This window comes from Somniosus microcephalus, chromosome 17, assembly GCF_052327205.1.
Source record: "Somniosus microcephalus isolate GS21.2 chromosome 17, FLI_Smic_1.0, whole genome shotgun sequence".
Taxonomy (NCBI): Eukaryota; Metazoa; Chordata; class Chondrichthyes; order Squaliformes; family Somniosidae; genus Somniosus; species Somniosus microcephalus.
Genome location: NC_141003.1, coordinates 69,162,662 through 69,177,438, shown reverse-complemented (window position 1 = coordinate 69,177,438; position 14,777 = coordinate 69,162,662). Strand labels below are relative to the sequence as shown.

Genomic DNA, 14,777 nt, shown 5'->3' with positions numbered 1-14,777 from the left:
CTGAAACTGCATATAGTGTAATGGTGCACCCTGTCTGGCTCCGTCCTATTATTGTCTTAGTAACTCTTTGAATATCCTCAGTCACTGAGGCACTGTGGTCAGGAGCCCAGTACAATGGCTTCTGTTTGGCTGTGTATCCCCTCATTGGTAACTGGTTATCTGGTGACTTAGTGGCAATGGGCAGGGCTGATTTCCGGCTTTGACAGGATGCAGTCAGTTCATCTGGTGATTTCTGATGAGTAACTTCACCTTTGTGTGACATGGCGACATTATTCTGCCTTTTCCTACAGCTACTGCTACCGTTTACAGGTACGGGACCCAAGGATAATACTTCAATCAAAGTTTGAAATGTCACCGCTAAGTGAGCAATAAAAAGGCACATTAGTAATAGAAGAATAGTCAAGATAGGATTACTGAGAGCTGAAGGAAACAAGCTTGTAATAGGGAGTGAGGGAATGGCAGAGATACCAAAGCATTATTTTGCCTTGGGGTTCATCGTGGAGGTGGATATTGAAATTGTAGACCCACCGGAGGTGTGTGTAGAACAGCGAGTACAGGTTACTGTTCAAACAGAGATGGTATTAAAGAAGTTACTGAAACGTAAAGGAATCAAATCACAGGGACCCTGAGGGAAGCTGGGAAAGAAATAGCCGAGGGTCTCAGTATAATCTTTCCAAAGTCCTGTCGAATGGAATAATTGTGCCAAAGGACTGGAGGAGTGGCTATCACTCTTCAAAAAAGGAGACCGACTTCAGTCAAAAAAAAAATAGGCTACTTCAGTAGTTCGAGAAGTACAATCCATAATACAGAGTGAACTCATCGAGCACTTGGAGAAACAGAAGTTAAACAAGGTCAGTAAGCAAGGATTTCTACACGGCATGTCGTCATTGACCAACCTTGTAAAATTCTGCATTGATATCAGAGAGAAGATAAAGGAATTGTAGCTAATGTCATTTTTATGGATTTTCAAACATTATTTATTGAATGTGGTAAATGGTGTTCCCCAGAGAAATCTGGAAACAGATTCAATAGTAACTTTCAAAAAGGAATTGGATAAATACTTGAAAAGGACACATTTGCAGGGCTATGGGGAAAGAGCCGGGGAGTGGTACTAATTGGTAGCTCTGTCACAATGGGCCAGCACAGGCACAATGGGCCGAATGGCCTCCTTTTGTGTTGATTCTATTATTCTATTTGATAAGGTAGCACGGCAAAGGCAACGGCACATGGAATTAAAGGGAATTGGGCCACAAGGATAGAGAGACAGCTGGAGGGCAGATAACAAAGGGTTGGGCGGGTAAAGGGAAGATTGAAAAGATGTGGCGAGTAATGTCATAGAGATCTTATTTACCATGAACATAAATGATCTCAACTTAAGAAATTAAGGGAACATTACTGAAATTCGCTGATGACACCAAATTTGGTGATTGGGGAGGGGTTTGCCAAATTCAGATGAGGATCGTGAAGGGACATAGACAGGCCGGCAGGATGGGCAAATCGGTGGCAGATGCAGTTTAGTGTGCAAAGGTACAAATAGGGAAAGGAAGAGCACTTTAAACAGGAATAATTTAAGTGGAGTAGAGAAGCCAAGGGATCTTGGTGTGCAGATGCATAGATCATTAAAGGTGGCAGAGCAAGTGTATAAGACATTAAAAATGGCAAACAGAATTGCTGATTTTATATCTAGAGGCAAAGAATACAAAAAGGAGGTAATGTCGAACTTGTACAAGACCTTGGTTTGCCCTCAGTTGGAGTATTGTATTCAGTTTTGGGTACCCCATTATAGGAAGATAGTATCCAATATTGTGCTGAGATAAAATATGTTAAAAGATTGACTTGGTTGCTTCAATGACTTGACCAGGTTAATTTTTAATGTCCAGAGTCTTGATTGGTTAAAAAGTAACCTTTAGCACACTGTATCTGTCAGTTGGAGACAAGGCTAAATTAATGAATGATAAGGATTGGCTGCTGCCTCAGTGATGTATCTCTGAAATATACCCATCATATTACCCTGATTCTGTTGGATTGTTCTCGGTGCTAATCCCCCCTCTCTGTCCCCATTTTATAATCAGCTCATCCTTTCTCTCTGGTATTTGCATCTACTCCTGAAGGAACAGCGTTTGCTCCGCCAGTTAATGTCACATGCTCAGCAAACGCTTTCTCCCTGGAACCCATCAAGTTGACATTTGAAGCGACCTGCCTGACTGACCGAGTCACCAGTAACAACGACTCCTCGTCGCTGCAACTCTTTGATGGAAGCCACATCGCGCTGACGGTCAATGTCTCCACCGAGAACTGCACTGATCAAGCTGAGTTCGAGGGGTTGGGTCAACACCTAGCATGGCAGTCCGAGATGAATAGGACCATTCTCGGACCCACGCGCACGGCAGGGAAAGGTATTTGTGCCTAGACTATCACAAATATAAAGTGCTGCTGGCCTGTAGAGCAGGGTGGTGAAACGGTGTGACATTCTTTATTAAAAGGGCAACTTCGGATCATCACAAACTGCTTCAGTGACCAGACCTCACAATGCTGTCATTGCTCTCCTATAGAGGAGATTGTCCATTGAAATACAGGAATCCCGCCCCAACCGCGGTTTCGCCATACGCGGATTTCATGTATCCACGGTTTCCACTCTGTGACAATTTTTGTCAACCGCGGCAGTGAAATTCGTGTATCCGTGGTTTATAATTTATGAATAAGTTAAAAAACATGATTTTTATGCTTTTTATATTCTTTTTTATTGTGTTTATACTGAATTTGCCAACCGCGGTTTTACTAACCACGGGGGTTTTCATGGACGTATCCCCCCGCGGTTGGGGAGGGATCCCTGTATATCAAACTGCACCACACAGCTCTCTGGTGTCAGCCTGGGCTCATTGGTAGCACTCTTGCTTCTGAGTCAGAAGGTTGTGGGTTCAATTCACATGTGTCCTCATAATTTAGCCTTTAAAGCCCTAGTTTGAATCTGGGCTGTCTCCGAGGTGTGGAACTGCGTCCTGCCTCAATTGCACTGCAAATGTTTTCTGCCAGCCCATGAATTTCAGGCCCTACAATCTATTATATTTGCAACTTCCCAGACCTCTGAAAAGCAAATTGCAGTCAGTTCTACCAAGGCAGGATACATAGCAGGCGTGCAATTCTCCATGCCCCATATTCTGACGTGTGTTCCTGGCATGTGGTGCTCTCTGTCAGGAACACAAAAGCACAACATGTTCCCTTAAATCATTACCCGTGATTGCAATCCTACTGGGGTTGGGGAGTGGCGGGTGACTGATTGTGGCAGTCTTGCTTTGTTCTAAAGATGTAAAAACTGTATCAGGAAGTCTGGGGGAAAGCTGACTTGATTGACAGGTATGTTGCTTGCAAGAAGTGATTCAGAGCTTTGATCAATTATGCAGGTGTGGCAATTTGGGACTTTTATCTATTAAGCTACAAAGGGATTTTATTTTAATTCATACCATGAAGATCAGATTCAGCTTACAAAGGGTTAATCTGGCCGTTTTTTGGCTTCATGGGAAAGCCATTTAGAATGTTGGTTAGTATGGTTCCCAGGGAGGATTCCACAAATACAACCATCAACTGATGAACTTTTTCATGTTACACCAGATTTGAGACAATGGGAAGTTATCGAGCACATTCTACAACAGTTCTCATCCTAAGTGGTGGGAAGCTTTTCATTCATGTGCCAGGCAGGAGGCTTGGCTGAACCAGGTATACAAGTGGCACTTGGTCCCAAAGTCAGGAGGCAGCTTTCCATTCAAGGCATTAACTTTGATTGGCAGCTTGGTGGACCAACCTCAGCATACTGAGTTGAGGGCGGGGTTAGAGGGCTGGCTCTGCTTCTCTTGCACTTTCTCTGGAGAGGGGCAAGAGAGGGAGAGAGATTGCTTTCACCAGTCAGTCTGAGATGCTCGGAGACACACACAGAGGCTCCAGTATGCAGAGTGCACCTATAGCGCTTGGAACACAAGTCAGTGCCAGTTAACTTTGGCTCAGCTGGTTTATAAAGTAATGTTTCCACCTCAAACAGCAATGATGGTTTATTGGCCCGAACTGGGTAGAAGGGACATCTGTATTAGTCACTCCCTTCACTGCTGTTACTCTTTCCTTCATTGGGCTCCAGGCCTGGAGTAAAATGTCATCCTAATACGATTCTGGAGCTGTAGGAACGCTGCCCAAGATCATCATTAATAACATCTGTAGCAAGTTAAATTGGGGATAGATTTTCATCCTCATTGTTTGGGCGGTAATCTGACGGAGCGGATTGTCTGTCTGTTATCGAACCTGCCTGGTTTGTACGCCACTGGTTTCAATGGAATGAAAATGGGGTGTATTCTATAATGGTCAGGCTATCCACTCCACCAGATTACCGCCGGGCAGTGAAGACGGAAATCTACCCATTTGTGTCTTTCCCCCTCTCTTCCCTAAAATTTTTCATCTCCATTTTAAGAGGGGCAGTAATCAATATTCCCACCAGGCTGCGCAGCCGCACAGTTGTCTGCAAGGCCCCGCGCAGTCGTCTGCAAGGTCCCGCGCAGTCGTCTGCAAGGCCCCGCGCAGTCGTCTGCAAGGCCCCGCGCAGTCATCTGCAAGGCCCCGCTCAGTCATCTGCAAGGCCCCGCTCAGTCCTCTGCAAGGCCCCGCTCAGTCCTCTGCAAGGCCCCGCGCAGTCCTCTGCAAGGCCCCGTGCAGTCGTCTGCAAGGTCCCGCCCAGTCGTCTGCAAGGTCCTGCCCAGGCCGCTCACAAGCTTTCACATTGTAGATATCGCACAAGCGCAAACAATTTGAATCGGCCGCGCATTGGGGGAGGTAGGCCGCGCAGGAGGTAATGCGGCCTGTGGTAATACTTAGATCACTGCCAAATATGAGCACTTTCTCTCGACTCTTCATTCACATTTACTTTTTCACTAAGAGTAGCAAATACTGAAATATTGGGCCTTCAATGACTTGCACTCTGTAAATGAGTGGCCAGACCTTCTGCTGCCTAGGCCCTAAGCTCTGGAGTTCCCTCCCTAAACCTCTCCATCTCTCTACCTCTCTCCTCCTCCTTTAAGACGCTCCTTGAAACCTACCTCTTTGGCCAAGCTTTTAGTCAGTTAAAGGCACTATTGTTGTTGTTGTTGTTGACCTCATTACATCAGGTTGATCCAGTGGGATTTGTTTCCTGTGTTAATTCTCCTCTCTGTTGCATTTTATAACCCGCTCGTCCCTCCCATCGGATGCTTGAATCTGCTCCGGAAGAAGTGGTTTCTTCCCTGACAATCACTTGTTTGGCGAATGGTCCCTATCCGGAAACCACCCGTATGAGTTTTCAGATGGCCTGCCTCGCCCCCCAGCTCGCCAGCAGAAACAATTTCTCTTTGGCCAGAAATTCTGACGGAAGCTACAACATCTCAGCGATCGTGAAAGTCTCCACAAAGGACTGTACCGATGGGCCCAGATTCACCAAGGTCTCCCGAGGTCTAACATCCCAATCAGACAATCAAACTAGCTTCAATTTTACACACATAACTGAAGGTATATTATACTTTCCTTAAAATTAATCACCTGCATTTTAAACCATTATTCAGCCGCTATGGTCGGTGTCTTGGTGTTCTTCTCATAGGATTCCGGTGATACCACTGCTTCTTAATATATGTTGTATTTTGTCTCTGAGTGTAAATGAAACAAATATTCAAACCCTATCACCCAGAAGTTTCATCAGTGTAAATAGATAGGTCATTTGGCCCATCATGGCTATGCTGGCTCCTTGCAAGAGCTATCCAATTAGTCCCACTCCCCTTGCTCTTTCCCCCTTTCAGGCACTGCGTTCCAGATCATAACTCGCTGTGTTAAAAAAAAATCTCCTCGTCTGCCCCCTGGTTCTTTTGCCAATTATTTTAAATCTGTCTCCTTTGGTTACTGGCCCTCCTGCCACTGGAAACAGTTTCTCTCGACCTACTCTATCAAAACCCTTCATAATTTTGATCATCTCTACTAAATATCCCCTTAACCTTCTGTGCTTGAAGAACAATCGCAGCTTCTCTAGTCTCTCCACATAGCTGGCTTCCCTCATCCCTGGTATCATAAGAACATAGGAGCAGGAGTAGGCCATTCGGCCCTTTGAGACTCCTCCGCCATTCAATGAGATCATGGCTGATCTTCTGCCTCAACTCCATTCACTGGCCCTATCGCCATATCCCTTGATGCCCTTACTAGTCAGAAATCTATCGACTTCTGTTTTGAATATACCCAATGACTGAGCCTCCACAGCCCCCTGGGGTAGAGAATTCCAAAGATTCACCACCCTCTGTGTGAAGAAATTTCTTCTCATCTCAGTCCTGAATGGCCTACCCTTTATCTTGAGGCTGTGGCCCCTGGTTCTAGTTGAACAATATCATGTTGAACGATGAGCAGGATTTTTAAAAAAACTTTTTCTCCAGTTGACGTGGTTAGTGCCAGCTTCACGCAACCATATATAAGTATGGGTGAGATGCCATGCGGGCGAAACCCTGCTTCACGCTGTCCATGGGGAAGGAGATGCAGGTGTTCCTCTTGGTGTAGAGACCGCCCCAATACAGCGGTGGACTGCGTGTTGGGAGATGTTGCTGATATCACCTGCAGCCTGAAAGGAGCCATAAAAGCAGCATAAGAGTTGCTGGTCACGGTTACCTTGACAGCCACAGGCAGTGGTCCTGGTTTGAGGCACAAGTTGGGGCTGCAGCAGGTGACGTAGCTCGGTGACAGCCTCCTTTGTAAAGCGAAGGCGCCTCATCCATTGCTCCTCAGTGAAGATGAGGTAGGAGAGCTGCTGCCTGAAGACCTGCTGTGGATACGGTCTCCTCCTCCTCCTCCTCCTCTTCTGCAAACTGCTCCTGCTCTCTGCTGTCTTCCTTGCTGCTCCCTCTCCTCCACCACCTCAAAGGGAAGCCCTACCAGACCACCCACGTCTGCAGTCAGACTTCTTATATGGCAGCCAATGAAAGAGCAACACCAGCAACATTTTGTTCGACCAGTTTGCATTTGATTTGGACCCAAGTCTCAGAGACAAAAGAACAATGGGGCTAATTTTGACTTTGGGTGCCTTTGAAGTCAATGTGATTGAAAATCAGGAGATGTAGAACAGGCGGCCGGATGGATATCACCGTTCTTACACTAGCGCCCAAAGTCAAAATTACCCCCAGTGCGTCAGTACGCTGCGCTAACAGAAATTCTACTCTGTATTTTATATTTCCTGAAAAAAGCTATTTTTTTTGCTTTATTTATTCCAGATGACCAAGTGAAGATAGAAACTGAGCTGGATCTCATTGAATTGACATTGGAAGAGGCAAATCATCAAAACTCAGAAAAGATGCTTATTGTGACTAATGGCATCAACGCGGCTGATTACCAAAGTCAAGCGGAGAGATTACAGAGACAAATTGAATTGCTGGAATTGGCTTCATCTGTAGAAATGATTCTTCAAGTAATTGAGCCCGCTGCCGCCTTAGCCAATTTTGCTTTTGCCTTCATTGTGCCAAGCGAGATAATTCTAATCACAGATCTAATTAATGCAAGGTTCAAGCAGATCAACAGGAAATTGGACAATTTGTTATATAACTTAGACCTGATGGAAACTAATATCAAAGCTTCACTAACATTCAACACATTCCTCTCAACCTACATTGAGTGGGAGTATGCCATTAGGAATGGGGCGCTGAAACTAAAAGCTATCAGACAGCAGTTGGGAGAAACACGAGACAAGAGGAGGCAGCGGAACCTGGCTTTAGATTATATAACATACTACAAAGAAAATCAGCTGGAGGGGAAGATGCTCAACTTGTATCGCATCACAGTTGCAGCGAACAACCCAACCAGCCGAAACCTGTTTGATCTCTTCACTGAGCAATACACTTGTGATGTCACCCAATTATCAGGTGCACAGTGTCACTCTTGTTATTTCTTTAAGTGAACGTTTAACAGATAATAGGGGTTTAAGTTCCTTTCTCCCCCGCCACCCCCCCCCCCAACTCCTGCAAGGTTTTGGGTGCAAAGGCAATGATGCAGCTGCTAGACGGGCCCGAACCGGGGGGGGATCAAGGGACATGAGGATAGTGCGGGAAGGTGGAGTTAAGGTAGGAGATCAACCATGATTGTATTGAATGGCAGAACAGGCTTGAGGGGCAGTAAGGCCTACTCCGACTCCTACTTATGTTATGAACTGGGAAGCCCAAGGCCGGCCCAAAATTGGGCCTTGGTCCTCATTAATATTAAATAGGTGAAATGCCACGCCAGTCATGCCTCCACAGGCAGCTCGCCCATTTGACAAGATGAATATCCAGCCGCCCCTTAAATGCATCTATACCTTTACCTCAACCACTCCCTGTGGTAGCGAGTTCCACATTCTCACCACTCTTTGGGTAAAGAAGTTTCTTCTGAATTCCCTATTTGATTTCTTGGTGACTATCTTATATTGATGGCCTCTAGTTTTGCTCTTCCCCACAAGTGGAAACATTCTCTCTGTATCCACGCTATCAAAACCTTTCATAATTTTAAAGACCTCTATTAGGTCACCCCTCAGCCTTCTCTTTCCAGCCTCTTCATCCTTTCCTGATATTTCGCATTTCGGGTATCATACTTGTAAATATTTTTTACACCCTCTCCAGTGCCTCCATATCCTTTTTATAATATGACGATCAGAACTGTTCACAGTACTCCAAGTGTGGTCTAACTGAGGTTCGATACAGGTTTAACATAACTTCCCCACTTTTCAATTCTCTCCCTCTAGAAATAAACCCGAGTGCTTGGTTTGCTTTCTTTTATGGCCTTGCTAACCTGTGTCACAACTTTTAGTGATTTGTTTATTTATACTCCTGTAGGAACGGAGGTTCCTATCCGAATAATGAAGTTCGACTCAGTAGAACAAAATAACAAAATTTATTAGACAAACAACTTAACTGGTAACACTACAGGAGAAGATGTACATAGCTCTGTGCAGCCTCCCAGCACCTCAAAGACTGCTGCAAAGTACTGGAAGCTGACGTCATGACGTCATCACGTTCTCCGCGCCAACTGGTGGTCACGTGATCGGCGTCATGATGTCGTCACGTGGAAATGCAAGGAAGTACATACAGTTTAAAGGTGCAGTCCACAGCTGCACTACACGGTAGTTAAAGGGATGATTACTAATTGCCCTGGGTCTCTTGGTGGCTCCGCCACACTCCCTTTGCTCTTCTACCCCATTTAGATTCGTATTTTCCAAGTAATATGTGACCTTCTTATGTTTCTTACCAAAATGTAATACCACACACTTATCTGTGTGACAATTATATGTCCATTCTGCAAGTTTATTAATGTCTTATAATTGTTGCAGTCCTCCTCAGTATTGACTAATCCTCCCCCCCCCCAATTTGGTGTCATCCGCAAATTTTGAAATTGTGTTTTTGATTCCAAAGTCTAAATCGTTAATATAAATTGTGACCAACAACATGTGTGTGTTATAAGAGAGAGAGTAGAGACACACAGGGAATTAGAGAGTCTCTTTATGTTAAGGACTAAGATGTCTATTGTTTTCCTCATTTTTGTTTCCTTTGATCACATTAATCTCATCTTTTCTAGGTTTAATGATCATCCTTAAAGGCCTGATGACAAGTGCCACCCAACAGACCCTGACTTACTATTACTTCAGGGGTGAGGAAGCTCGCGCCAAGAGCTGGTATGAAACAATAAAAATGTATCTCTTCCAAATGCGGCATGAGTTCCAAAAACGTGTCTATTCCTGCAAGCGAAACTCAATCAGAAATGCAAAGAATGAAGTGGTAAAGATACTAAAAAAAAACATTCTTCCTGTGCCTGAGGTCTTGGTACAGCTTCTATCACAGAGTCTGACAAACCTGTATCCCTGGTATGCCTGGGGAGTTGCTGAGTTTAAGAAGATTGGTGGATCGCCTTGCAATTCAGAATTCGAAAGTAGAGGCTCCAACTACTTCACTATTAAGAACTATGGCGAGCAGAAGAGAAACATCCTGGTAACATGGCAGGACACCAATGACCTCTTGAGCTGCATTGACATTAGTCATGTCAGAACACTAGTCCTCTATCAGCGCTGTGATGAGTGTAATAATAACCATGTTTCCGCTTCACAGAACGTCCTGACCCAGAAACGCTGTCCACACACTTTAAACCTACGATGTTCTAGGGTTAACGTAAACACGGTGGCAGGATTGCACTGGGACTGGATTGCAGTTGATGCTGAGGCACGGAAGGATAAGTGTCGTGAACCGCAGGTCTGTAATGGACATGGTAATTGTCACTCTATCCCTGATACAAACCAGTTCATGTGTATCTGTCATTCGATGTATGATGGTAAGACATGTGAGAAAAAAATTGTTTCCAACAATGAGATTTCAAAGCACTTGGCTGCACTGCGAGCAGAATTCATGGCTGTTAATGGGGTTCCTACTGTAGTGGACATTTACTTTGAGTTACAGAATGGATTGAAAACTAGTTTGAACAATATAAAAGATGCTATAGCACACACACAGACCTTGGTTAAACACTCAGAGATACTGTACAAGGCCAGCTATATCGTACACCTGTTCCACAAATTAACCAATAGAAAGAAAAGTTTTGCTGCATTTGGAAAGTTGATGGAAAAATTCTTGGAGGTCACTTCTGAGAATTATATTCTTTTCAGACTGAAAGGGATTTTACTTGGTGAAGGGATAGCAGACTTAAAAGGAGAGGATTTTTTAAACACCTTCAAGAAAAACTATGTCTCTAACAATAACAATGCATGTACTCAAACATATTTCACTGCAGTAAGCAATTTGAAAAAAAATCTGGTTTATCTTGATGAGGCCGTTGGTGAAGCATTGTTAATGTGGAAACTATGGAAGATGAAAACAGGAGCTATCTCTGAGAAGGGTCTTAGCGCCTTTACTCAGGATTTCAGTACACGGCAGCGCACCTATCATAACTATTGGAGCGAGACAAGTTGTCCGTCTCTAACGGTTCCAGGTTTAATTCAGAACTTCTGCACTGACACGCTCAGTTATGAAAATATGAAAGTCCAGCTCAGCTGCTCCGATCACAAGGTCCCATCTCCCAGTTCAGTGCAGTGTGTCAGGAGGAATGGTAAGCTTGTGTGGAGCGCGACTCCAAGCTGTAATTACCAATGGGCTGGGTGGGGAAGCTGGAGTGCCTGTTCTGTTACCTGTGGTAATGGTAAACAGTATCGTACACGTGGGTGTATTGGCCACGAAACACACCTCTGTGGCTCAGTGTCCAGGCAAGAAAAGGTCTGCAACAACAGGAAGTGTTGTTTGTCAAGGGATGGAAATTATCAATGTTCAAATGGAAGATGTATCCGTGAGTCACAGTTGTGTGATGGGAATAATGACTGTGGGAATGGAGAGGATGAGTCCAGAGCAAAGTGTCCTAAAATGATCCGATCTGGTGACACCATAGCTCTCAAAAGTTCCTGCACAAAAAACCACTGGTTGAGTTGCCACTGCCTGTTTTGCCCAATTTGGTATAAATGCAGGGCCCGGTCTTGTCCTGGGCGTGAAATGGAGCCAGATGAATGGGCTCGTGGATGTCCGCATGAGAGGTTTACTATAAAGTCATTGAGAGGTGGTCCCATTCGCCATGGTGATGAGATTGTTATATATTCCCAAGCGATGGCTCAGTGGTTGAGTTGTGCCCCTGGAGGTGGGTGGTGCAGAACCAGGCCTTGTCCAGGTAGTGTTGATAATCCCAGATTTCATTCATGCACTTGGGAAAGATTTTTTATCTACTCAGCTGCAAGAAGAGGGGACTGCTCTTCAGATACCTCCTCTCTGTGTATAGGGAGACATATTCAACAGGGGGATGTAGTATTTATGAAGTCCACTGCTGATAAAAGGTACTGGCTCAGTGAGGACCTCAAATGGATTGGGACTAAGACATGTCCTGGGAAATATGTTCCTGCTGTAACAAAATGTCCTTGTGAGAGCTGGACAATCTCCAAAAGATATTAAAAAGATATGTTTTTTCCTCTCACCATCTTCTGCTCTCACACTGTAACCAATCTGTCGTTATTCGCTTAGACCCTTTGAAATTCCAGGAGGGTTCTACTGGTTTCCTGGTGTATCTTTGGGTGCCTTCCATCTCTGCCAGTTTTCTGATTTGTCCTGGAAAGGGAGGAAATTCCCCATCTGGAATATTGTGTTCAGTTCTGGGCACCGTACCTCCTGAAGGGTATATTGGCCTTGGAAGTATAACACCGCAAATTTACCAAAGTGATACCAGGGCTTAAACCCTGGCGAGTTGTTATTATATGGAATGCAATGCCTTAAAGGGTGGTGGAAGCAGAGTCAATAGTAACTTTCAAAATGGAATTGGATATACAATCCCGATAAAGCAGCCCGCTTGATTGGCACTCCATCCACCTTCAACATTCACTCCCTCCACCACCGGCGCACTGTGGCTGCAGTGTGTACCATCTACAAGATGCACTGCAGCAACTCGCCAAAGCTCCTTCGACAGCACCTTCCAAACCCGCGACCTCTACCACTTAGAAGGACAAGGGCAGCAGACGCATGGGAACATCACCACCTACAAGTTCCCCTCCAAGCCACACACCATCCTGACTTGGACCTGTATCACCGTTCCTTCACTGTCGCTGGGCCAAAATCCTGGAACTCCCTTCCTAACAGCATTGTGGGTGTACCTACACCATATGGACTGCAGCGGTTCAAGAAAGCAGCTCACCACCATTTTCTCAAGGGCAATTAGGGATGGGCACTAAATGCAGGCCTAGCCAGCCAGCGACGCCCACATCCCATCAATGAATAAAAATTAAAAAAATTGAAAAGGAAAAATTTGCAAGGCTATGAGGGAAGAGTAGGGGGAGTGGGACTACTTGGTAGTCCTTTCAGAGAGCCAGCACAGGCATAATCGGTAAAATGGCCTCCTTCTGAGCTGTGTGATTATTCCTACTTCCACCTCCGTAACATCACCCTTTGCCTTAGTTCATCTGCTGCTGAAACCCTCATCCATGCCTTTGTTACAGGAAACTTTGTGCTATCCGGCACCGACGGGACCGAGCTGTTGCCGTTATCCTCAAAACTGCCGGACAAACCAGCGCTAATGTTGAAATATACGGCGATTTTGAGCTCCGTATCTGGCAACAAACCCTGTTGCTTAGCAACAGCTTCTAACAGTCGGCCCTACCTTGCAAGTGTCTCTGTAGTGTCTCTGTAGCTTAGCAACAGCTTCAGCGAGACCTTGCAGAGCTTGACTGTTGAGAAAAAAGCAACGAAAAGAAAAAAAAACTAACGAAACGGCTCCTGCTTTTTGCCGGTGGCTCGAGCATTCCGGACAGTTAACCTCCGGATAATCCAAAGTTTCCTGTACCTCTAGACTCGACTAGCCCAATGTTCTTCTGGCTGGCCTCCCACCTTGCACCCTCAGTAAACCTCAGCTCATCCAAAACTCCGTTGCCCATATCTTAACTCGCACCAAATCCCGTTCACCCATCACCTCTGTGCTCATGACTTACATTGGCTCCTGGTCTGGCAACACCACGATTTAAAAATTCTCACCCTTGTTTTTGAATCCCTCCATGGCCTCACCCCTCCCTATCTGTGTAACCTCTTCCAGCTCTACAACCCACCAAGATCTCTGCGTTCCTCCAATTCTGACCTCTTGCACAGCCCCGACTTTCATCGGCCCACCATTGGTGGCCGTGCCTTCAGCTGCCTGGGCCCTAAGCTATGGAATTCCCTCCCTAAACCTCGCTGCCTCTCCACATCTCTCTCCTCCTTTACGATGCTCCTTAAAACCTACCTCTTTGACCAAGCTTTTGGTCACCTGTCCTAATACCTGCTTATGTGGCTCAGTGTCAAATATTGTTTGATAATTGCTCCTGTGAAGCACCTTGTGACATTTTACTATGTTAAAGGCATTATATAAATGCAAGTTGTTGTTTTTGATTGTATGTGAAGTGCCATGGGCATCCTGAAGAATTAATAAGGTGCTTTATAAATGGAACTTCTTTCTTCATAATGACTATAAATATGATTTTTTCGTGATTGTATATCATGAATTTAAAATGGATCCATACCATGTGCATTTTCTTTGGTTTTACTGGGAGTTTAGAAGGTTATCAATAATCACTTTGCCTAGAGTGACTTTAGACACGACACACAATCACTATTGGTGCTGCATATTGACAATAATTACTGATTTCGCTATTTGCTCAGGGCTCTTTAAACTGCAAACTGCTGGTGAATCTTTAATTAAAGGGTTAGTGGCCTAGATCTTCCAATGGGCATTGTTTAAACATAGGCATTAGCTGTTTAAAGGAAAGGGGTTAATGCTGGAGTTATAATAACACCCACCGAGAAATGAAGGCTCGTCTATGTAGTAAAGAATCTAGTGCCTTATCTATACAAGGAGGAAGGAATAAAGAATATTGCCATGTCGATAATCAATGATAAATTTGAAAAATTTGTTTTAAAAATCCTCTGTTTAGTGCTTTGCCTGTTTCTGTGCATCGTGTACAAAGTGAATATGAAATAATGACACGAGTACCTCCACAATAATAAAACAATAATTCTAGCAGGAAAGTGTCTCCCTGTTCTTATTTGTAAAACCTTGATTGTTCAACTCAAGTTCTCTTTAAGGCACTGCCGAACAGTGTTCAGGATCCACTGCTAGTCAACCTCTATGGTTCACAATAACACACTTCGAGTAAGCACGAGACACTTGATAGTGAAGCATACGGAACAGACGTTGTTCATATACAGCAGAGGTGATCGGCCTAACTGCAT

At 44.7% G+C, this 14,777-nt stretch overlaps 1 protein-coding gene across 1 annotated transcript; it reads left to right on the top strand.

Moving 5' to 3' along the window:
* Window positions 1-260: 260 nt before the first annotated feature.
* Window positions 261-12,137, top strand: LOC147105825 (SE-cephalotoxin-like). Its single transcript, XM_086010895.1, has 6 exons — window positions 261-309; window positions 2,073-2,390; window positions 5,200-5,427; window positions 6,688-6,699; window positions 7,254-7,898; window positions 9,580-12,137. The coding sequence occupies exons 1-6, from the start codon at window positions 261-263 to the stop codon at window positions 11,979-11,981; spliced, it is 3,654 nt and encodes a 1,217-aa protein (XP_085867021.1). The 3' UTR covers window positions 11,982-12,137.
* Window positions 12,138-14,777: the final 2,640 nt, after the last annotated feature.

What these genes read in the sequence shown, in the direction of transcription:
- LOC147105825 (XM_086010895.1), top strand. Translation starts at nt 261, where the DNA reads ATGGCGACATTATTCTGCCTTTTCCTACAGCTACTGCTACCGTTTACA. An exon ending in CGGACCCACGCGCACGGCAG is followed by an intron (nt 2,391 to 5,199) that starts GGAAAGGTATTT and finishes GTTGCATTTTAT; the next exon opens with AACCCGCTCGTCCCTCCCAT. An exon ending in TGATGTCACCCAATTATCAG is followed by an intron (nt 7,899 to 9,579) that starts GTGCACAGTGTC and finishes CATCTTTTCTAG; the next exon opens with GTTTAATGATCATCCTTAAA.